Genomic DNA, 24,411 nt, shown 5'->3' on the forward strand with positions numbered 1-24,411 from the left:
TGCCCGGCTAATTTTTTCTATATATATTTTTAGTTGTCCAGCTAATTTCTTTCTATTTTTTAGTAGAGACGGGGTCTCGCTCTTGCTCAGGCTGGTCTTGAACTCCTGAGCTCAAACGATCTGCCCGCCTCGGCCTCCCAGAGTGCTAGGATTACAGGTGTGAGCCACTGCGCCCGGCCTTCAGTCATTCTTTTAGCACATGTTTATTGAACACCTAATAGGTGTCATACGCTAGCTAAGCATTGAGGCTTCAGGGATGTCTGAGACCTGATGTCCCTCTTCTCAATGCCTGGTTGGTTTTGGATTCTTCCTCATATACCAGTTAAACTATGGGAATTATTTCCACTAATGGTAGAGGATTGAAGTGGTAGATTTAAGGGAGTTAATATATGATATAATAATTTTAAAAATTGATTTAAAAATTAAATATTTAAAGATACTGGAAAGTGTCCAAAAGCAGACAGATACCACTGGAGGGTTTTAATCTCAAAACACTAGTGGGAAAGTGTAAAAATTGGTAGCTTGTGGGTTTTTAGCCCAAGGGTCTTGTCCAAATCCCATAGCTGCAGAAACTGGGAAGTTGGGGCAGGGGATGGGGAGGGGGAGAAAAGTCTCAGCCTTACTGGCTGAAGATGCCAGAAACCAGAGTTCAGGATTATAAAGGCAGCTGGAAATTTAAAAATCAAAGCAGTGGGAGAATTGCAAGTTTGAGGCCCAAATTCTTGAGTGTAAACTCTCTCAAATCTCTAGTAACAGTTTAAAGTATGCATGTGTTAGGGAGACCTGAGGAGGGCCAGTGAGGAAGCAGACTAGAGAGAAAGATACCCTTGAAAGATAGAGTTATGTAGGGCCAGACTTGTGATTTTGCTGCTCTTTAAAATCAAGTGCATCCTTAACCATATGCAGCGTTGGTGGCATAACGCTGAACTCTTAGGAGCTTAAAGTTTCAGAGGATAGAGTAGCTGTAAATCAGTGGGAAAGGGAGTAGGTATTTCTAGAAGCAAGGAAATCACAGAAAAGGTGGGCTCCAGCTCTCCTGATATTCTTTGCTGATCACCAAATTGTGTAGGCACAGGGGAGATCACCACTAGGGTGCTAGGTTTAAAAAGATGGGAAACCACAAGAACAGAGCAGAAGTATCAGTTTCTACATGCCTCAGTTTGAATCTAGTCAAGTTACTGCCTATAACAACAAACTTGAGGAACTCACTTCAGAACCCAACAGAATGTAGTGTTGCTACAGTGTATCATAAACAATGTCCAGTTTTCATCCATCATTAGTGCACATGCAAAGAAAAAGGAAAGTGAGACTCTTAGGAAATAAGGCAGTCACGAGGAACTGACTTCAGGTAGAACCAGGTGTTGGCTTTAGCAGACAGAATTTAAAAAGCTATCAAGAAATGGTTAAGATGGCAAATTTTGTTAGGTGTTTTTTACCACAGTTATTTAGAAAAGCTATTAAAAATATGTTCAAAGTATGAAAGGAAAATGTGTCAGAAGAGTTAAAAGAAAATATAGTGTTAGTGAATGCACAGACAGGACATCTTAACAGAGAAATGTAAACTACAAAAATGGAAATTCCAAGCTGAAAAGTACAATAAGTGAAATTTAAACATTGGCTAGATGGGCTCCACATGAGATATTAGCTATAGCAACAGAAAGGATCAGTGAACTTAAATATAGACCATTAGAAATTACCCACTCCAGAAAACATGAAAGATTGCAAAGAAACAGAATCTCAGAGATCTGTGGGACAATATCAAGTGGTCCAGTACATGTGAGATTGGAATCCAAGGAGAACAGATAAGAAGGAGATACAAAAATATTTGAAACAATAATGGCTGAAAACTTCTCAACATGTGGTGAAAAGCATTTATGTATAGATTCAAGAAACTTAACCCAGAGGAGGACAAACACAGAGAAAACCACTGTATACATAATTGAACTGATGATAGTAAAGATAAAGACAATATCTTGAGGAAAAAATGATGTTTTATGCAGAAGAATAAGCTCAACAGCTAACTTCTCATCATACCGTTCTAAAAGCTGAGTATATTGGAATGACCCACTCAAAGTGCTGAAGAAAATATCCACCAAGAATTCTATATCCAGCAAAACTGTCCTTCAGAAATGAAAGTGAAGTAAATATATTTCCAGAGGAATAAAAATCTGAGAAAATATGTTACCTGGGGACTTGGGCTTGAAGGAATGCTGAAGGGTATATAGGAAGGAAGAGCACTAGAAATGGTAGATAAAACAGTAAGTATTATATAAAAGACTATTCCTTCTCTTAATTTCTTTAAAAGACATATCAATACTTAAAGTAAAAATAACGTTTATTGATGGGTTTATCACTCATACAGAAGTAATATATTAATATAACACTATGAATCGGGGTTAAATGGAAACAAATTATTGCAAAGTTCCTATATTGTAACATAACTCAAAATTAACATTTGATGGTGGTAAGTTAAAAATGGATATTGCAATCTTCAGAGCAACCACTAAAATGTAATTCACCAAGATAGAGCTAGGGAGCCAATGAAGGAATTAAAATGGAATACTAAAAAAATTTGGTTAACATGAACAGAGGAGGGAAGGAGGAACAAAGGCATAAGAAACCTGATGGGACAAACAGGAATGGCTGATCACGTTCTCTGTAAAGGGATTAAGCACCTCGGTCAAAAGGCGAAGATCGTCAGACTGAATAAAAAAGCGAGTTCCACGTATGTGCTATCTACACAACACACACTTTAAATACAGGGACACAAACTGGAAGTAAAGGACTGGAAAAAGATGTGTCATTAAACAAAATAGATGCAGTGGCAATAATGTCAGACGTACCCTTCAAGATGAGGAGTACAGTTGGCCTTCCACATGCACAGATTCAACCAACCAAGGATCAAAAATATTCACAAATGAAAAAGAAAAACAACACAGTGTTAAAAATAATATAAGTTTTCAATATACAGTATAACTATTCACTTAGCATTTATATTAGGTATTATAAGTAATCTAGAGATGATGTAGAGTGTACAGGAGTATATGTGTAGATTATATGCAAATACTACGTCATTTTATATAAGGGACTTGAGCATTCTCAGATTTTGGTATCCATGGGAGGTCCTGGAACCAATCTCCCATGGATACTGAGAGACAGATAATAATAGAAGAGTATAGTGAGTATATGCCTGAAAACAGAGCTTCAAACTATATGAAGCAAAGTCTATGCTGCAAGAGCTAAAGGAGATATAGGCAAATACACAGTCATACTTGGAGATTTTCACACACCTCTCTCAACAGTTGATGGAACAAGTAGACAAAAATATCAGTGAGGATGCAGGAGACTTGAATGACATTATGAACCACTTTAACATAATTGACATCCGTAAAACACCACGCTCAGTATCTGCAGAATTGTTATTTTCAAGTTCACATAGAATGTTCACTGACAGACCATATGTTAAGATACAGAACAAGTTTCAGTAGATTTTCAAAAATTGAAATCTTGCAGAATCTGTTCCCTGACCACAATGAAATTAAATTGGAAAAAAAAATCTTTAAAAGCCCCAAATATCTGGATATTAACTCACTTCTAAGCAACTCATGAGTCAAAGAAGAAATCACAAAGGAAATTATAAAATATTTTTATCTAAATAATAATTAAAATATAACACTGAAAGTTGTGGGCTACTGCTAAAGCAGTAGTACCTAAAAGGAAATTTATAGTTTAAGTGTTTATTTTAGAAAAGAAGAAAAGTCTAAAGTCAGTTCTCTAAGCTTCTCTCAGAAAGCTAGAAAAATGAAACTTGTAAATTTTAGTCAAAGAAAGGAAATAATGAAGAGAACAGACAATAGAGAAAGTCAATGAAGCCAAAAGCTGGTTCTTTGAAAAGATCAATAAAATTAATAAACTTATGGGGTGGGGGGAGGGCAGGAGAAGAAAGAAAGAAAGAAAAAACCCACAGAGGAATCACATGACTAATTTCAAGAGTGAATGAAGTGACACTACTATGGATTCTACGGACATTTAAAAGATTATAAGATAATATGTAAATAATAAATTTATCCAATAAATTTGACCACTTAGATGAAGTAGACACATTTCTTGAAAGACAAAAATTATGAAAATTGATATAAGAAAAAATAGATAGATCTGAATGGCGCAATGTCTATTTAAAAAATGAAACTCATAATTAAAGTCTTCTCCAAAGAAAAATACAGGCTTAGATGGCTTCATTGTTGAATTCTATCAAACAATTAAGGAAGAAATAATAATAATTCCAGACAAACTTTTTGGGGGGGAATAGTTCTAGCTAATTTTACGAGACTAGTATTACTCTCATATGAAGACTTGACAAAGCCACCATAACAAAATGAAACTACAGACCAGTATTATTCCAATATCTTTTTATAAATAAGTGCAATATCAATGCAACCATCCTTACCAAAATATTAGCAAAAGACTTGTGCACAAACATTCACAGCAGGTTGATTTGTAATAGCTAAAAACTATAGAACAACCCAAATGTCCATCTGCAGTTGAATGGCTAAGTAAGTGGTGGCAAATCCGTACTATGGAATGCTAGTGACCAGGAGAGAAACCTGGGGGACCACTTGCACACAACAGCATGGGTGGATTCCAAAATCATGTTGCATGAAAGATGCTAAACACAAAGAATATATGCTGTAGGCTTTCATTTATACGATGGTTTAGAAAATGTTAGCTAATTTACAGTGACAGGAAAGGGGTCATTACTTGGCTTAGGGTGGGGATGAAGGTGGGGAGAACTATAAAGGGGCACTAAGAAAATTCTGGGAATGATGGAAATATTCTATATCTTCTTGTGTTGGTGGCTTTTCTGGTGTGTACCTCTTTTACACTTGTTGAACTAGCCAGTCATACGGATGCAGACAGTTTGTTTCCTCTCCCCTCTCCTACACTCTTGTGTAGTGTGGGCATCAGGTGGAAGTTCAGATGGGGGTGACCCTCTTCATGTTCAGCACTTGCAGAGGCGGCTTGAGGGATGATCAGGCCAGTTCTTGGGCAGGGGGAGGAGTGGTAGAGAGTCTCTTCCAAAACATCGGGCAAAATCAAGGCCAAAACCAAGCTGTACTTTAAAAAACCTTACGAGGGGCCACTAATCCAGTCCTAGTCTAAGAGTCAAGGTTGATGAGAAAACCAGTCCAGACCTGTAGGGCCACCTGGCCATCAGCAGCGTGTGTCCATGCCTCTGCCTCCCTCCAGCCCAGAGCGTCAGATAAGGGGTTGCAGGAACCATTTCCCTGCGTCGTCTGCTGTGAGGGTGGAGGAGACCCCCACCGTCTAGGACCCAGCTGACCAACATAAACTTAGTACCGCCCTAGATGATGTGAGCAATGTCAAAACCTGAACCTGTCTCGGGCAGTAATTTCCAGTCCGTACCTAATGAAAACCAGAGTTTCATGGGATGTTACTTCACATGTCATGACTAGAGATAAACACCTAAACGTTTACCTGTACAGAAGCAGACACCAAAAGGTAAAGTTACTGAACAGCTGGCTGCACTAACCTGGGTGCTGTTCCTTTCAGGAAACCCGCCCCAGGTCTCACCGCAAATGGTCCCATGCCAGACCCCACAGACGCCAACCAGAAACCTCCCTACCAATGGGCACAAATCATACCTCCTTAAAGGTGTTTCACAAGCTCATTGGGAACAGTAAATAGTAAGTCAGAGATAAGGGAATACTGATTAATGATTGTCTGTCAAACATAAAAATACATGAATCAAAAACCAAACCTGACAAAAAGTTACCTGGGAAGCCTGGTCCGCTGGGCTCTGCGTGAACCCGAGTGGCTCGTGGACCATCTGAGCCTCGGCGTGTGCCGCCAGGGGTGGCCCAGAGCCCCGGGTGCTGTACAGCACTCGGGATGCGGCTTGTCTCAGCCGAGGTATGCGGGAAGTGTAGGATGCGTGCCCGATTTGGAAGGCGCAGTGCGGAAAAAAAGAATGTCAAGTATCTCAATGTTTCTAACATTGATTACTTGTTGAAATGATAATATTTGGATGTATTGGGTTAAATTATATATTTTAGCATTGACTTCCCTTGTTTATTTTTTCTTTTTAAATATGGGTGTACAAGACAATTGAAAATTCCACGCATGGCTCAAGTTTTATTTCTATAGAACAGCACTGTGCTGGTCTGTGGTGACAGTCAAGGTGAGAACGTTAGCGGCCCCTGCTCAGGCAGAGCTCTCCAGAGGGCTGTCCCAGACCTGTAGACATGCCCTGCCCAGAGCTGCCTTCACTGGAAGTTCAGCCAACTTAGAAAGGGTAACTGTTGTTAGTTATTATATTATTAGTATTAAAATGGTAATATATGTTCACTGCAGAAAATTTTGGGCACTATAGATGAAAATAAAAACTGAGACACTTACCACTGACAGACAACCACTGTTGAGGTAAAATTTCAACATTAATATTTTGATAAATATTTTTTCAGTCTCTGTATACACTTAATTTTTAAAAAACCAGCTAGACTCACACTGTTTTTTAATCTCGCCAGGAGTTTGATTTTTCCTAAAGGCATTGGGTTTGTCATTTTATGAGTTGCTGCTGCTTTCCGTCTTCTATTAGTATTTTTTTTCTTCTTCTGTTAAAACCCATTTGTGTTAATATTCAAGCTGCCGTTTTTTGTGTTTCGTGTTTTGCAGTGAGATTCTTTAACCTTTTTCTCGGAAGGTCTGCAAGCTCATCGTGGGGCCCTGCCGCAGGATGCCAGGATACCTGCTTGCTGTTTCCAAAGTCCGCTGATTTTTTTCTTAGCCAGTAGCACAAAATGTGTCATTAATTGGGCCTCCCTCCCATCCTTTTGAAATTCTAAGATCTTGCTTCCTTGTTGATCCTCAATTTCAGAAGACGGAACTGAGTGTTCTCTCTGTGAATGTCAGTTCCCACCTGACAGCAGGCGTGGGCTCTGCTGAGCAGATGCTTCTGGGCGCACGCGGCTCCCGTCAGCGCAGGTCACCCCTCAGCCTCCTGCCTGTGGGAAGCACAGGTCCCACTCTGGAAGCCTAAGGGTCTGTCTCTTTTGCAGTTGTGTTTTATTCAGCCCAAATAGTGTCTTACAATTTTTTTTTTTTTTTTTTAGGCAGAGTCTTGCTCTGCCGCCCAGGCTAGAGTGCCATGGTGTCAGCCTAGCTCACAGCAACCTCAAACTCCTGGCTCAAGCGATCCTCCTGCCTCAGCCTCCCGAGTAGCTGGGACTACAGGCATGTGCCACCATGCCCGGCTAATTTTTTCTATTTTTAGTAGAGATGGGGTCTTGCTCTTGCTCAGGCTGGTCTCAAACTGTTGACCTCAAGCAACCTTCCTGCCTCGGCCTCCCAGAGTGCTGGGATTACAGGTATGAGCCACCATGCCCAGCCTAATTTTTTAAAACATTTGTTTCTGACTTTTAAGAAGCAAGAGCTTTCACATTGAAAATTGGGTTTCTTAGCTTTGCTGGAAAAGCAGGAGCCCTGACTTGTTCCCCCTATGGGAGCTGGTCCTGGGGCACTTGGGGGACTTGGGAGCCCTCTGGAACAGTTCTGGTTCAGTGCCCAGGCAGGGAAAATGTGGTCTAGTGGAACTGAGACCCCAGGCCCTGTGAGATTCTGAGAAGGGATCTGCGGGGTGGATACTGTGCGGGATTGCAGGGCCGGGCTGGAGGAGCACACGTGTCTTCCCTCCCACACCCAGAGCCCTCGGAGCCCAGGGCCTGGCTCCCACACCTGCCCGCGTGGCTAATGAAAGAGAGACCAGAATGCCACTGGCAAAGTGTCAGCTGGAGAGAGAAGAGGGAAATTTTTAGTACTTATTTATGTATGCTCAAGATCACAGAAAGAGTGATTATTCCTTTTAAAGCCCAGCATTGTGGAATATCTGGAAAATCCCTTTGTGAGCACAATGAGGATCTTTTATTCTCTATCAGGGTGAATAACTGTCTGTATCACCTCTAGTTTCACAAAAACACATAAATGAAATCCCCATTTCATATCTAAATTGACCTTGTGTTTGCTTCTGTCATAACCCTCGTCTCTTTCCTTGCTTTCTCTCTGCAGGTAGTAAACACAGGATTCCTAAAAGCATCTTTACAATAATTAGAAAGCTTTTCTCTGACTTCGGTGCGGCTCACTTCATCTCTTCAAACATTTCAAGAGAGGGACAAGATGTGTTTTGTGGGGTTAGAATGAGGGCCAGTGGGTGCAAGGTCCACATGGACCAATGTTGGCGTGATAGAGGAAGAACTTTCTAACAGTGCTGTCTGAAGGTGACATGTCAGGGATTTTAGGCTCCGGGCCAGTGGGAGAGAAAGGGTGAGGAGTTGTGTTTGGGGAGTTCTAGAACGTTTAAGTAGTGCATGGCCTCAAGCAACAGTTCTCAACCCTGACCACATGTCAGACCCAGCAGGGAGCTCTGAGAACACACATGCACATACGTGCACCTCATACACAACACACATGTGTGTGCACACATTCGTGCATGCACTTACAGGCACACGCGCACACATACCCCTGGACACCAGCTGTAGAGATTCTGATTTCATTGGTTCTGGCTGGATTGGCATTGGTATTTTTTCAAAGCTTCTCAACAAGTTTGAGAACCCACTGAGCCAGTATTCTCGCCTATTTAATCTTTCTTTTTTTTTTTTTTTGTTTTTGAGACAGGGTCTTGCTCTGTTGCCCAGGCTAGAGTGTAGTGATGTCATCATAGCTCACTGCAACCTCCAACTCCTGGGCTCAAGGAATCCTTCTGCCTCAGCCTCCCGTGTAGTTGGGACTACAGGCATGTGCCACTGCACCAGGCTAATTTTTCTATTTTCTGTAGAGATGGGGTCTCAGTCTCACTCTTGCTCAGCCTGGTCTTGAATTTCTGGCCTCAAGCTATCCTCCCACCTCGGCCTCCCAGAGTGTTAGGATTACACCATGCCCAGCTGGTCCTACATGTTATTGAAGCTGAGTGAAAAGAGTCCTGAAGAACGAAACTAAATCAGCTGAAAATGTTCTACTTGTACATGGTAGCTTTAAATTTAGACAACATAAAAAGAACCATGGCACCTAATTGAAGGGATAGTATTTTCAAAAGTCTCACATTATCAGTATGAAGACATGAGCCATCTTTTGAAGGGAAGGTGTTGGTTGCTGATGACACCTTTAGTGTTTTTCAGACTGCAGAGCGACATCTGGAGCGGATCAGATAACCAGTTTTGTGGCTTATAAGTAGCAATATAAAGAAACACATCATCTATAAGTAAGGGCAAGTGTTATCTTTGTCAAATTGTGAGTCGTAGTGAAAAAAAAAACACCAAAAACCCTACCAAACATCAGTAAGACACAGCTCCGGCTACAATGCTAATTTTTCTGCAAGGGAGGCTGCTGGGAGCCAGGCTGAGTGTCTTAGTTCATCTTGCCAGCCGTTCCGGTGCCGTACACTGTGCTAAGGGCCTGGCTACGGCTTGGTCACCTCCTGTACCACTGTGGTGCTGCAGAGTCCTTAGAGATCTGGGAGAGAAGCACTCACAATGTTTCCAGTTCTGCCGCATTTTCCTCGGTGGGACTTGCTGTGCATGTTTTTCCTCATGGGTAGTCTGGTGCCGCGGTTGCTCTTCTGTCTGAGAACAGCCGTGGATTGTGCAAGGTGCTTTCCTTTGTCTCGGGTTTCTTTATCTTTAGGAAACTGAACTTAACGGGAAACCAGGCAGGCAGTTGAGGACTCTGCCCATGGTAAGGAGAGTTAGTTCAAGTGTTCTGTGGAGTTTTATAAATGAGAGGTTTTCTGGCAGATTTTGCACTGGGAGATTAACAAACCAGTCGCTTGCCATTGGTTTAGAAAAGCACTTGGTTTTTACTCTAGGTCACTTAAGAGGCTGCTCTTGGCACCTTGGATTTGCAGCAGAGTGCTGCTGTTTCCTGGGGGTGAAAGCAAAGAAATTTCAAGTACCTCAGAGAACTTTCTGGCCATTTTTAAAGAAATGAACTGGTATGAAGGGGGAAATGGAGCTTTTTGCAAACTCCTGGTTATAGAAAATCAACTTAGTTTTTGGCAACCCCCTAAATCCTATTTCTCTTAAATAACACCTACCTAGGAAAAATTTAAAAGTTGGGCATTAGCAAAGCCAAAGGTATTTTACTTGTCTTCTTATGACAGAAGTTTATGAGTAACTTTTCTTTGTGTTTTTGGTGAATTGCTGTGTATGCTATGGATAACTACACTGTTAGCTGTGTTAGCTGTTCTTAATTATGTGTGGATGCGTCTTTCAGTACACCTGAGAAATTGTGCTGCAAGCAAGGAGGATGTCCAGTCCCTGCCAGGGTCCTGGTCCTTCCTGTACCTGAAATGTGAGGCTGCTTCCAGGGGAGGATGCTGACAGCCACAGCAGCACAGCCCACACCCACCGCCACAGCCTGGCCACCTCCAGCTGGCTGTGGCTCTGTCTCCACAACTGACCTGGACTTTTACTGCCAGTGGCTGATGCCAGAACCCTTCAGAACAAGGGATTTGATGGTGGAAGAAGAGTAAAGGGATGTATTGCTAACCATTCTTGGCAAAATGCAGGTTGGATAGCTCAGTTTAGTACTAATCTAAATATCAGCGGACCAAGAGAGTCGTACAGTTTACCTAGAACACCATACATGCAAAACTCAAAAGGAATTCTTAATCATTGTTGGCCATTGCTTCGGCACATATATGGAGTGCCTGCTGTATACTAGGCACTGTTAGGCCCCAGGTATACAGCGGTGGATGCAGGAGGCCTGGTCTGCCGTCTTGGAGTTCCGGGTCAAGGCTCGTCAGCCAGCCAACAAATATGTTGTTGTCAGTACCTCTTTTCAACACTAACTTGTCACAGAGCAGACAAGATCTTAGAATAGTTTAAATTATCCCAGCTAGAAAAAGAATGCTATGTGGTATTTGTGAATTTCTGAGAAAGGGGTTTTCATTTGGTTGAATCTGTAAACTTAAACCACTCCACAAACATTCTTTTTTTTAAAAAAAAAAAAAAATCTTATTCCTTCTTTCCTGGGCTCCGTGATACTTATTTTTGTTGCTGCAATTGGACTTTAAGGCTGATGGCGGCAGTGCTGGCTGCAGAAACAGATGTTTCCAGCTTGGTGAGATCAGAGCTTGCTTTAGTCTGACTCGGTGACCGCACTGTGTCCCTGGCGGTGCTGCTTCACACGTCCCCTCAGTGTCGCCACACGGCCCCAGGGAGTTGTCATAAAACTTTCCTGGAGTGTGGTTTTCTAATAAATATTATCAAGCATATACTTTTCATTCATTCATACTTCCTTCATCGCAGTTCCTTAGCAAAGGTTGTGCCTTACTCGTGCTTCAGGATCCAGCTAAGCCAAACCATGACGGCATTGAAGAGTGGCCTCTTTGGTTTGTTTAACCTGACTGCATCACGGCTGTCCTTGGCCAGTGTGCTTCGGGATTGCAGCGTGGTTCAGACAGACCGTTTGGCCTGAGGGAATGGCCAGCTGTGGTGCCAGCTGTCTCTGTTTTGCCCTCATCTGTGGGGAAACGAGGAAAGCCACTGGGCTGGGGAGAGCCCTCCTTGTGTCCAAGAGGACTCGGGAGCAGCCTGTGCACCTTTGCCTGCCCCTGCCTCAGGGCCCAGTGCTTGTTCTTTTTTTGTCATAATTTTCTTGTATCTGTTTTTCCTGTATTATTTGACATTTTAATCCCACCTGCATCCTTATTTTATTTTTAAATGATCTATACAAATTTGATGGGAGGACAAGAAAAAGGATGTTCAGAGAGTAAAGAAAGAGAACGTGCCAGTGTAAACATGAAAGGGACATAATATGAAACTCTGTCTTAAACAAAAGCCAGGACTTCACACCACATGCAGCCTTCCTGGTAGCCTTGCAAATACCCCATCGTTGCCTTTCCTGTCTGTTCTTGATCTTGTCTACAGAAAATTGGACTCACTCCATGGACTTTGGAATTAGCAAATACTGATTTTTACTTTTTAAGGTGGAATAATTAATATTCCTGCAAGCACATTAATCACAGTCCCCCGTACCTAGAACACAGTCTCACACTCTGAATGAATGAAATATTAATAGTACAGCTGAGACCGTGAAGTTACTGCCTTGGAAAAGGTCTCTGTACACCTTAACTGGTTGCTTTAGAATAGAACCAAGTACTTCGAGCGGCTGCTTTCCTACCTCCCCACCTTCCCACCCGTCTATCTTTGTAACTTTGGGCAAATAGCTAATCTGTTCTAGTCTCAGTTTGCCTGTGGCTGGGAATGCTAGTTTCCTGCAGTGATGGTGGCTGACAGGGAGTGGAGCAGGTGAAGAGTCTCACCTGGCCTTTCGTCGGCTCTGTTCATTTCACTGTCCCACACTCCGCCCATTTCCTTTAAAAATCTACTGAGGGCTTATATATATTTGTTGACTATCCAACAGAGCCATAAATAGCATTTTCTAAGAAAATAATCATATTTTTAAAATAGAAAAAAGCTTGTAGACTAAGGATATAAAGAAAGAAAATATTTTTATAGCTGTACAATGTGTGTTTTAAGTATTATTATAAAAGAGTTTAAAAGTTAAAAAAATTTAAAAGTTTATAAAGTAAAAGAAGTTAAACTAAGTTAAGGTTAATTTATTATTGAACAAAGGAAAGTATTTTTTATAAATTTAGTGTAGCCTAAGTGTACAGTGTGTGTTTGTTTATTTGTTTATGAGACAGAGTCTTGCTCTGTTGCCCAGGCTAGAGTGAGTGCCGTGGCATCAGCCTAGCTCACAGCAACCTCAAACTCCCGGGCTCAAGCGATCCTACTGCCTCAGCCTCCCGAGTAGCTGGGACTACAGGCATGCGCCACCATGCCCGGCTAATTTTTTCTATATATTTTTAGTTGTCCAGCTAATTTCTTTCTATTTTTTTTTTTAGTAGAGACGGGGTCTCGCTCTTGCTCAGGCTGGAGTGTCCAGTGTTTACAAAGTCTACAGCAGTGTGTGGTCATGTCCAGGGCCTTCACGTTCACTCACCACTCACTCACTGACTCACCCAGAGCAACTTCCAGTCCTGCAAAGCTCCATTCATGGTATCTTATGCAGGTGAACCACTTTTTATCTTTTATACCATATTTTTACTGTGCCTTTTCTATGTTTAGTTATGTTTAGATACACAAATACTTAGCACGGTGTTACCCTTGCCAACGGTCTTCAGTAGAGGAACCTGCTGTGCATGTCTGCAGCCTAGGAGCCCCAGGCTGTGTCACAGAGCCTAGGTGTGTAGTAGGCCGCAGCGTCTAGGTCTGTGTAAGTGCACTCCGTGATGTTCCCGTTACAACAAAATCACCTAAAGACATTTCTCAGAACATATCCCTGTCATTATAGAAGATGTAGGATAAGTGCAGAGAAAAGTGTAAAATTCACACCTGATCCCACCACACAGACGATGGCGGTGTTAACATTTCAGAGTGTTTCCTTTACTGTGTGTTTAATTCTGTATCTTTAATACTAATGATCATTTTCCTGTAGTTACAAAAAGTTCTGTGAGATGATTAGGTTGGAAAGATTAGAGGAACCGAAAGTTTGTTGGTGACAAGTTACTTGTGTGGAGAATACTGGAGTTGGAGCTATGTGTTCTTGATCCTTTTTATAATTTCAGAGGAAGGCACTTTTTAGCCTTTTCCCCCAAATATAGAATTATATGAATTTCAGGCTCCTTAGTTCTAAAACCAACCTATTAATCTCTGTCTTTCCGTGTCTATCCCTCTCTCTCTCTCACACACCCTCCTCCAGCTCTCTCCTCCAGCGGGGTACGCTGTCCAGGCTGACGTGGGCTGGCCTGTGCCTTGCCCCCACACAGGACAGGCTTCTGTTAGAACACGGCACTACACAGGCCTGTGAGGATCTTCATGTGCCCAGGTTCACTCCTTGGTGCTCTAAGAAGTGTCATTGATAATTTTCTTCTTCCTAGGACAAACGGGGCAAAGAGGGGTATGTTTACTATCTGTGTTAGGTAAAAACCATTCCTGCTCCATGGTGAGGCAAAAGTTTAAATATGACATTCTATTTAAATAGTAAACATATTAAAATGTAGGGCCAGGTGCGATAGCTGACCCCTGTCATCCCAACACTTTGGAAAGACAAGGCTAGAGGAACACTTGAGCTCAGGAGTTCAAGACTAGCCTGGGCAACATAGTGGGACCACATCTCTACGACAAATTTAAAAATTAGCTGGGTGTGGGGGCACACCTGTAATCCCAGCTGCTCAGAGGCTGAGGTAGGTGGATTGCTTGAGCCCAGGAGTTCAAGGCTGTGGTGAGCTGTGATAGGGGCTGCACTCCAGCCTGGGTGACAGAGCAGGACCCTGTCTCTTAAAAATTAAATAAAATTTTTAAAAATTTAAAAAATAAAAAATGAGCACACAGATTTCACATGAGAAAATATATAGTGCTATTTAGCAATGGCTGTCCTGACATTTCACTATCAGCAACATAGAATAAAAGAAGAAATTCTAACTGGTAGAGTCACAGCCAAGTTTTAGACAAAATGATTGGATTTGAAAGCATTTTTGGGAAGTAGAAATGGTTATAGAGATTCTGGGCCTTTGAAAATATGATTTACTCATTAAACCCACAATATCCATTTCAAAGTGATGATTGTAACTTTCTTAGCAAAATACCCCAAAACTTAACTATATAGCCAGGGAATTTCAGTTTTTGCTACAATACTTCATAGCTAAAATACTTGCATATCTTACCAAATTACTGGCTCTTTCAAGGGCACTTTGTCAGAGTGGCAGATTGCTGTCTTCCTTCTTGGATGAACCTATAACTTTCTGGGTCTTCCAATTTGGTAACATTTTTGAAATAACCACGGGGAAGCAAGCTCTGTGCAATTGGCACCCAAACATCCCCTTCCCCGGACGCTCATATCCGACCGTCCCCAACAGCGTGAGTCTCGGAGGGCTCCAAGCACCAGGGAAACAAGAACGGCCCCTCATTTAAGTCTGTGACAAAGGTGTGTTTGGGTGACATAGGCCTCTGTGCTGTTTTCGAGTAAGTGGATCTTTCAGATAAGAGACAGTGGCACAGTTTTACAGGCGGTGTTTGTCTGGAAGTGAAGAGCAGCCCGTCTTCCCACGTACTCAGCTGGCGTAATTTCAGGAGCCAGGATTGGCTTGCAGCCCGAATAGGAGAAATCTGTTCTAGAGTCACGTTAAAGCTGTTCGTGCTTCGGCTCTGATGACTCTGTGGTTTATTTTTTGGCTATCTTAACGCTCAGTTGTAACATAAGTTAGTCCTTTATAAACTCAGTCTCATCACAACGCTTAACTTACGGGGCAAACAATCTTCCCTTTTTGAGGACGCCCAGGGGACGGTGCAGGGGCGGGTGCTCCGAGAACTGCGTGCGCTCCTGGGCGCAGGTTTCCTGGCCGCTCGCAGACACTGGCGCGTCTCCTTTCTTGCCGTGACTTTCCTCCCTCAAGCACCGTGGGTGAGGCAGAACTGAATCCTTTCCTTTTTGAAGACCTTGTTCCTCTGAAGATAGACTTCTCAGCAAGAGAGTGAAATAAAACCTCAATGAATTCTGCTCCTTACCACCGACTGAGTAGGACGCCGTGAGCTCCAGCACGCAAGCAACCAGGTGGCCTTTTCTTAGCTTATCTTTAGTATCCTTATGTGTATACCTGTCAGGTACAGCACTGGAAGTTCAGAATGAAGTTTGCAGGTGAACTTGGTAAGCCCTTCCTTCTTGACCCTTGGCCTGAACCTACCCTGGAACAGGGGGGGTGGGGGGGAGCCCCCCTGCTGCCTGGGTTGTGCAGCCCTGGCCAGCCTGAGCCCTGCCCCACAGTGGGAGCTGGAAAGCTGGCTCTGGGCCTCAGCATCTGTCCAGTTTGGATCGTGCCCGTCAAGGGCAGGTGGTTTTCATTTGTACTTTTCTCTGTATGAGTCTTTCCTGTCCACCGGTGTGTAAGCTGCCTTCCGAGTCCTGCCCTACCCCAGACCCGCCCTCCCTCCAGCCTCTTTCAGCTTATTGCTATAAAGTGCATGTCTCTAACTTAACATTAGGTTGCCTTTTGTGTTGGGAAAGCATGGGCTCCACCTGCTCCACCAAGCCCTCCTGGCTGATGGCTACGGGAATTTTCCTAGAATTGTCTTCTGTGGGATCAACATCAGCCTTCCCGTGGAAGGCACCATTCCTGTGCTGTCTGCCGCAGGCCGCCCTGCTTTGCCCGAGCACTCAGGACACTGGGAGTCATGATTGTGGCCTGGCCTGAGACGGCTTTTCTTGGGAAACAGGGATTGTTTTAGAGACTTGGAGAAAGTGAGGCACGTGGTAACTGCCCCTGTGGATTTTGTGTATTTGCTTATTTTCTTGGTGACTTTTACAAACCAAGTTTTAGAGTACCTGTTGTCCTCCTTAAAAACAGGAATGTCTTGGTGGGGGAATGTTTTGGAAGGAGCCAGAGAAAATCCTGCCTCATGAAGCTCTTGTGCAATCTCGAGTTGGGCTTGGCTCTCAGACCCCTTGGATCAGGCCAACTGCTGGACACCCCCCTGGTGCTGTTAGAGCAAAGCGCTTCCTGCCAGAGCAGATGAGCGCCTGCCAGGTTGGAGGCAGGGCTAGGAAGCCCACTGCAGTGCTGGTTTCCTAAGCCCGGAACGTTGGCTGACTGTGCACATGCGAGTTCATGCCTACACACATGGACGCTGGTGGGCACCCAGTATTGCTGCTTTGCAAAACACTGGAACTGAACAGGATGTTTACTGTTAGAGGTTGATTCCCCCATCCTTTCCTGAAGCATTTTAAAGTGTTTTTGTATGTTACATTCTATTGATTTTCATTATTTTAAAAAGAATTGGAGTGTGTTTCTCTGAAAGAGAGATTGAACCTAATAATAGCAATACCTAAAAGTTTACTATACCTTTAAAAACAAAACCATTCAAAGGTACAATTGTCAAAGTAATTTTGTAGTCAAATATTAACCCAACCAGGTATTTATTTTAGGGCTGAAAAGATGCAAGATTGTAAGATCACTGCTGAATATGCAGCCAAATTATGATAAATAAATGTAAAGTAGGTATTTTATTACTGGGGTCATAATAGGAAAACTAGAATAATCTAATGAAATATACTAGAATAAAAACATGTTTAGGTTCTCAAACTTCACTAATCACACTAGCAATCAATAATGGGTTAATAATCTCATTTTTGGTGAAATATTATTTCTTAGCATTTTGTTAAATCTCTGTGTTAATCATTTTACATATGTGTAAATTTAACTTTTCAGAAAACTTTCTGATCTTAACAGAAATTGAGTTTATGTGGACAAAAGCTTAGGAGACCAAACCATTCAAAATTTAAGACGAAATAAACAGGTGAACATATTTTTCCAGATTATAGACAGCAGAGAAAGAAGTCAAGTCAATTACCTGTTATCTGTTGTGTAACAAACCATCCCAGAATTTTAAGCAACTTTAAAGCGATGATTTATTATTTCTTATGACCCTGTGGTGTGGGTTGGCTGGGCTCCTCAGCTGCAGTGCTGTTCCACGCGGCGTCTGCCAGGGTTCCATGAAGCTCATTGCACTGGGAGCTCAGCTGGGGCTGAACATCCAAGATGGCCTCTCCCGTGGGTGGGAACTGCAGCAGGGCAGCCGAAAACTGCTGGGGCTGGCTGGGTCTCCGCAGCCACTCAGGGATCCAAAGAATGAAAATGGAAGCAGCCAGGCTTCTTGAGGGCTGGGCTTACAGCTGGCACGGCGTCACTTCGCTTCCTTCCATTGGTCAGCAAGCAGAGGCCAGCCAAGGTTGAGGGGGAAGGGAAGCAGACTCTACTTTCCCATTGGGAGCTGCAGCCTATGGGTGCAGAGATGGGAGGGATTATTAGTGTTCATTTTTGGACGCTAGCACAGTTAGGGCCACATGAATAAAGATATAGGATCCAGGACGCCTGAAACTCAGTGTGTGTGTGTGTGTGTGTGTGTGTGAGAGAGAGAGACAACCAATAGGTAGGTATCTTTAGTATATTAAGGTTCCATGGAATATGCCATACCCCTGTTCACCTACTTCATTGGTGGCAAAAGTTAAATCTTAGCAAATGTCCCTCAAAATCCTGGAATTTTGGTGTTAAAAGGAAATTTGAGATTAGCTTGTGAAATCTTATCTTGCCATCATCAGACATAGCTGTGATCTGGAGAATTTCTGTGATCTGCACACAATGATATAGTTAGGTATTATAGGCAGTTTTGTTATAATGGAATTTAACACGCGTATAAGTATTCTTATTGTCATACCCTCTTTAACAAAAAGAAATCATTGCTATTTCAACCTAAAATTAAATCATATTTTCATTTTCTTTCTTTTTTTTTTTTTTGAGACAGAGTCTCACTTTGTTGCCCGGGCTAGAGTGAGTGCCGTGGCGTCAGCGTAGCTCACAGCAACCTCAAACTCCTGGGCTTAAGCGATCCTACTGCCTCAGCCTACCCAGTAGCTGGGACTACAGGCATGCGCCACCATGCCCAGCTAATTTTTTGCTATATATATTTTTTTTAGTTGGCCAGATAATTTCTTTCTATTTTTAGTGGAGACGGGGTCTCACTTAGGCTGGTCTCGAACTCCTGACCTCGAGCGATCCACCCACCTCGGCCTCCCAGATGGCTAGGATTACAGGCGTGAGCCACCGCGCCCGGCCTCATTTTTCTCATGTTCTAATTAAGCCCTTGTTGGTAGACACAGCTGAGACGTATGCAATCACTGTTTTCTTATGTTTGCAGGTTGAAAGTTGCATGCTGTGTTTCCCGGTGCATCCTCAGGGTCTAGAGCAATGGTGGATGCTCAGCAAGTGTTTGTCACATGAAGGAACTGTGGGCATAGAAAGTATCTTTTATGGCTGTGTTAAATGTATTCTAATGAATATATTATAATTCCCTTATGGTTCTATTACTGGATATGTAGGCTCTTTTTTATTCCCCCTCCACCCTCTCTTATTTGAGGGGCTGATATATTACACCTAAATCTGACAAATGTCATTGTGGAAATTGACTTTTTAAATAGAATTCTTTTAAATTAGCCTGAGAATAAATTTCGAGAAGTAAAATTACTAAGTCAGAGTACAAAAAAATTTAATAACTTTTGATACTTAACAAATATTCACGCCTGAAACAGGGTTTATAGTTTATACTGCCACCAAAAATATGACTGAACAGTTTCACCAGCCCATCTATCTTTATAATGATTTTTAGTGCTAACAATAGTTATAAAATGCTATTTTATTTTATTAATGTTTCTTTGATCATTGGCATGGTCAACAATTTTTCACGTTCCTTTAATTTTAGCCCAAATTGCTTCCTCAATTCCCTGCTATAAGTTGCTTATAAAAGTCTTTCCCCACAAGCGCTAAGCAGGCGTCCCCCGTGCACTGCGGCTCCCAGCTGCCACTCTGTGTCTTCGCGTGTGCTAGCTTTACAATTCAGAGGTCACCTGGATGTCCTCGCTTTACTTTCCCAGCGGCAGTTGGAGCACAGGCAGGCGGCTGCACCGCACCCTGTGTCCGCCGCCGTGCAGCCTTGCCTGCCTGCGGGGAAGTGGCGGCCCAGCCTCCGTGGCGGCGGTGGCCTTGGAGGAAGCCGGGGCTTCCGGGGCACCTTGCTGCCCGGGGGGTGCTGCTCAGAAGCTCATGGGGAAACTAGAAATCTAGCCTTTTCAGTCATCGGCCGCCCAGTTTAAGAGCCCGCCGGCTGTCTTCTTGCTTGCCGGGAAACTGGCCCCAGGAGGGCGGTGCTCTGGGGCCCTGGGGGTGCAGCCACTTCTCCTGGTCCACTGTGAACTTAAGTGGGTAGTTTGTCGGGAGGACTGGGACAGCCGGATGGACAGACGAGGCCCACGGGCTCCATTTCTCCTCTTCTACTCAACCTCATAGTTGGAATGTTAAAACTTTGGGATATGGTTTTGCTAATATTTGAAAAATGCTTCCTTACCAGAAAGGGATGGGGGAAGGATTTCCATAGGAAATTCCTTCCTTCATACATAATAATTTGTCACTAAATTTAAATTGCTCTCAGTCACATGGCCATGGCCATAAAATAGTTTCACTGCATAGAAGTGGAGCCCAGCTCCTGCGTTCCTCCGAGCTGCGCAGTGTAGATGCAGGAGCACCTTCTGATTCCCACAGCTGTCCCTGTAGGCCCTGTGCCCCTTGAAGCAGGGCAGTGGTGGGAGAGCAGAGGAGTGTGGTGGGAGCCCACTGGCCTGCCACGCGGCTGGCTGCCAGCTTCCTGTCATGTGGCCTGGGGGCTGGAGAGTTGGGCAGGGCCAGCTTCCCAGGGGGACAGCTGAGTGACAGGCTGGCCAGAAGGGAGACTAAATGGTGATGCAGCCGCAGCAGAGGCCTGGGCCATCCCTTCTGGCCAGATGAGGGTCCCCTAGATGAGGGGATCAGCCCAAGATCTTGGCAGGGCAGTGAGGACAGCAGGGCCACATTCCCCACCCCCAACCCCTGGTCAGTTTGTGAAAGTGCCTCTTTGCAGTCCTTTGCACGTCAGACAGCACATGAGCAAATCGCACGTTTTCCAGGCTTCATTGTGGCTAGATCCAGTTCTAAGTGCGCACCAGTTTGTGATAAAATGTAAGAGAGAATGAATTCTTTGGGAAGGATACCTGAGGTGCTGATGTGGTTTGGATGTTTGGCCTCTCCAGATGTTGAAATTTGATCCTCAGTGTTGGAGGTGGGGCTTGGTGGGAGGTGTGTGGGTCATGAGGACAGATCCCTCATGAATGGCCTGGTGTCCTCCCTAAGGAAATGAGTGAGTTCTTGCTTTGTTAGTTCATGTGAGAGAGCTGGTTGTTTAAAGGAGCCTGGCATCACCTCCTCCCTCTGTTGCTCCCAGCTCTCACCATGGGACACACCTGCTCCCCCTTCACCTTCCACCTTGATTGGGAGCTCCCCGAAGCCCTCACCCAGTGCAGATGCTGGCGCCATGCTTTTTGTACAGCCTGCAGAACTGTGAAGCGAATAAACCTCTTTTCTTTATAAATTCCCCAGCCTCAGGTATTCCTTTATAGCAGCACAAAACAGACTAACCCAGGTGCGTGTGTTCAAAACCACTTTAAGAGTAAATCCTCATACCTAAGGTGGAGTTTTACAAGAGCTGTTGGTAGCAGCAGGAAACCAGTGAAGTTTGAAAGCTTGGTTTATCTTGCCCTTCTCAACACCCCCACCCCCATCGCTGTCAGGCATAAAACCTCTTGAGGAGCTCTGCTTTAAAGGAGTGGGAATAATTCCCTCTATCTGAGCCAAGGCCATCACCCCAAGCTGAGACTAGCCCACTACTGTGCATGAGGCACTCCCCAAAAGAGAGGGCTGCCAGGCCCCTAGACTTATCTTTTGTGCCGCAGCATTTAGCCCTGCCAGCTCCTATTCTGTAGTAAGTCTGATGAATGTTTCAGAGCTGCAAGAACAGCCCACGGGGCAGCAGGTAAGGGCTCCAGGTAAGAGCCCATCACTCTTAGTTGGTAACTATTGTGGCTCCCCAAATTGTGAGGCATGGCATTGATGCCATGGTAGGTATTGCTAAATCGGATGTGGAATGTATTTATCCAAGAGAAATGAAAACGTGTGTCTACAAAAAGACTTGTGGAATGTGAGGAACAGTGTCAGTTCTGCCTTCACAGCATCTAGAATCTTCTATCACTCTAGGGTAGGGAGAGCTAACAAGAAAGTGCTTCTGAATTAGATGTGAGATTTGAAGGAAGTCTCCAAGTCAGGATGCTTCCAAGGTTGGGAAGACTGGGAGGATAGGTGAGGTGAAGTCAAGAACTGGGTTTGCACGTGTTGGTGAAGCAAGCTTGAACCCAAGGTTATGATGGCCTCTACCCCAGCACTAGTAACTGACTGGAAGAGAAGGCTGACTTTGTAGATGTGGTGATCAGCTTCAACTGACAGCATCAATTTCATATGAGACAGTAAACAATCCTAAATTAAACTTTCTGGAGTGTTTTAGGAGAAGGATTTTAAAAAGGATTTGATTGCATTTATGATTTTTATTGGTGCATGTGGCTAGGTGACATAAAGCTATCAAAGTCTTGTCAACCCACGGTATTACTGTTAATAATTAGTAAGTGGTAAACAGTCCATGACGCAAACATTTGGATGGTGATAAGATTTTGTGAACTTCTGTAGAAGAGGCTCTCCTAAAACTGAGTAATACTCAGCAGTTGATGTTGCTGCTGTTTTTAATTTTTGTTTGAAATTTCCTGTGGCCTGTGTCTTGGTGCCTGTCTGGAAGATGGGGTGCGATTTATCCCCGTCTTCCAGCACACCGGGGCAGCCCGCCCAGTGGCACCGGCAGCATCTTCTGTCTCACTCCCTGCTTGTAGCTCTTCCTCCTTTTATCTGTCCCCTAATTCAGTCATACACTCACTCACTGCACAGATACCTGCCATCACTTTCTGCACATCAGACACTGGATCGCATACCTGCCTGTCCTTCCCGTCAGCTTCCGGCTGCGTCCTTGCTTTGGGACAGGGCTGCCAGCCTGTCCCATGTCTTGGCACAGGCCAAGGTGTTTATACGGCAGCCTGAGGTAAACTGGAAGAGACGGGAGGTGTCTGTTGAGGCTTGGTGGAAACAACTCATTACATTTCTTTACATAATTATGGTAAGACAAGTAAACAATAAAACATTAGCAATATTAAATATTGAACCTGCATAAAATGTATAAATATAACGTTTGTTTTTTTCTCAGATACTTAAGATACTTATGTGAACTGTAACAGTTAACCCTTAAATGATGCAGAAATGTGCCTTTATCTCCTTTAATCCCTAGAGCAACCCTATTAGCCTTATTTCACACATGAAGAAACGGACACTCAAAGCAGGTGACTAATTTGCTGACGGTTACGCAGCTGCTAAGGAGCAAAAGGGAAGTATGAACCCCGGCATTTGGCCTCCCTGTCCAGGCGCCGTACCACTGTGCTGTCCTGCCTACAGTGCTAGAGTGCTCAATTTTTTTTTTTTTTTTTTTTTTTTTTTTTGAGACAGAGTCTCTTGCTCTGGGTAGAGTGCAGTGACATCATCATAGCTCACTGCAACCTCCAACTCCCGGGCTCCAGCGATCCTCCTGGCCTAGCCTCACCAGTAGCTGGGACTACAGGTGCACACCACTGCACCTGGCTAATTTTCTCTATTTTTAGTAGAGATGGGATCTCACTCTTGCTCAGGCTGGACTCGAACTACTGAGCTCAAGCAGTCCTCCCACCTTGGCCTCCCAGAGTGGTAGGATTATAGGCAGGAGCCACCACGCCCGGTCTCAATACATTCTTGAGAAAGGAAAGTGAGTGCCAAGCTTCTCAGCTGAGCTTTGGCCACATCTCCCTGCCACGTTCCTCCTGCGTCCCTCTGGTGTCCCCTCTTGCTGTTCTGCAGACTTTGCCCTTGTCTCTGTGCCTTGCAGTGCTTCACACTCACCTGGAGACTGTGTATTCTGATGGATCTAGAAATGGATTCCAGTTTCCTTTAGCCTTGAAACATAGCTGAATGTACGTGCACAGTAGCCTCTTCTGAGAGTTAATGTGTAAGAACTGTGTATTTGCTAAATACAGGGCGATGGACGGATAACAAGAGCAAGCCTCGACAGACTTGGGTTATTTGAAGATTTTGTTTATAAACAAGTTAGCTCATGACCGTGGTTTAGTTTTAATGACTTGAAACATCCCTGTGAACACGAGTCTTCGTTTGTGGTTTCCTCGTGTTGCTTTTTCTTGGTTAAGCTCCTAGATTTGCAGCACAATAAACATATAAATCTTGAAGTAGTGGGTGCTTTGTAAACAGGAAGAGAGTTTCAGTGCGTCCACATGTGACGTGGCCTGTCCAGGTACTGGAGTGACAGGCACAGGGTGGCCAGTCACGCTGAAGGAGCTGGAGCTGGTGGTCACGTTTCAGACAAAGCAGTGGAACGCTGGTGCCAACTGAAAGGCTTGTGGTTAGGGCAGCTCTGATTGGCCCGTTTTTTAATGGGCGCCAGAAGCTCCAGAGTGATCCTGCTATGATGTGGTCTTTTATCATGTCTTCCTCCAAGCCGGAGAGTCTCCTCAGACATGATCTCATCACGAGCACTGCTGTGAAGTAGGAGGTTAGAGTCTTATCTCGGTCCCAGGTGAGGCGGGGAAGTGCTTCCCCTCTAAACCTCTGCTGCCTTCTCCCCATGGCTCTTCCAGATTGTCAACGCTGGCCCTTCCTGTCCAAGCACGGCTTCAAAAAACAGCCCTGTTCGTATTACCACTTCCCAATCTGTCACTTCATGTGCCTTCACTCGGGTGCAGCCTGCCCTCCGGCAGCTCCTCCGTGGCCCCTCACTCACACCTGCGTCGCTGAGAACATGGGCACAGTTTACAGCCGTGCACAGCCTGCGTTTCTTGTCCCAC

General features: G+C 44.0%; 1 protein-coding gene across 2 annotated transcripts in view; it reads left to right on the forward strand.

Annotated features, from left to right (window-relative positions):
- The window catches only part of LATS2 (large tumor suppressor kinase 2), a 62,155-nt gene that overhangs the window by 23,083 nt on the left and 14,661 nt on the right, over positions 1–24,411 (forward strand). The window contains exon 1 of one of the 2 annotated variants that reach the window (XM_045567671.1): positions 13,053–13,086. The exons of the other annotated variant lie outside the window; for it this stretch is intronic. Coding sequence (XP_045423627.1) covers positions 13,081–13,086 — 6 coding nt within the window. The 5' untranslated portion in view covers positions 13,053–13,080. Of the gene's footprint in view, positions 1–13,052; positions 13,087–24,411 lie in introns of those variants that run through there. 2 annotated transcript variants of the gene reach the window in all.

Source organism: Lemur catta, chromosome 13 (genome assembly GCF_020740605.2).
Source record: "Lemur catta isolate mLemCat1 chromosome 13, mLemCat1.pri, whole genome shotgun sequence".
Taxonomy (NCBI): Eukaryota; Metazoa; Chordata; class Mammalia; order Primates; family Lemuridae; genus Lemur; species Lemur catta.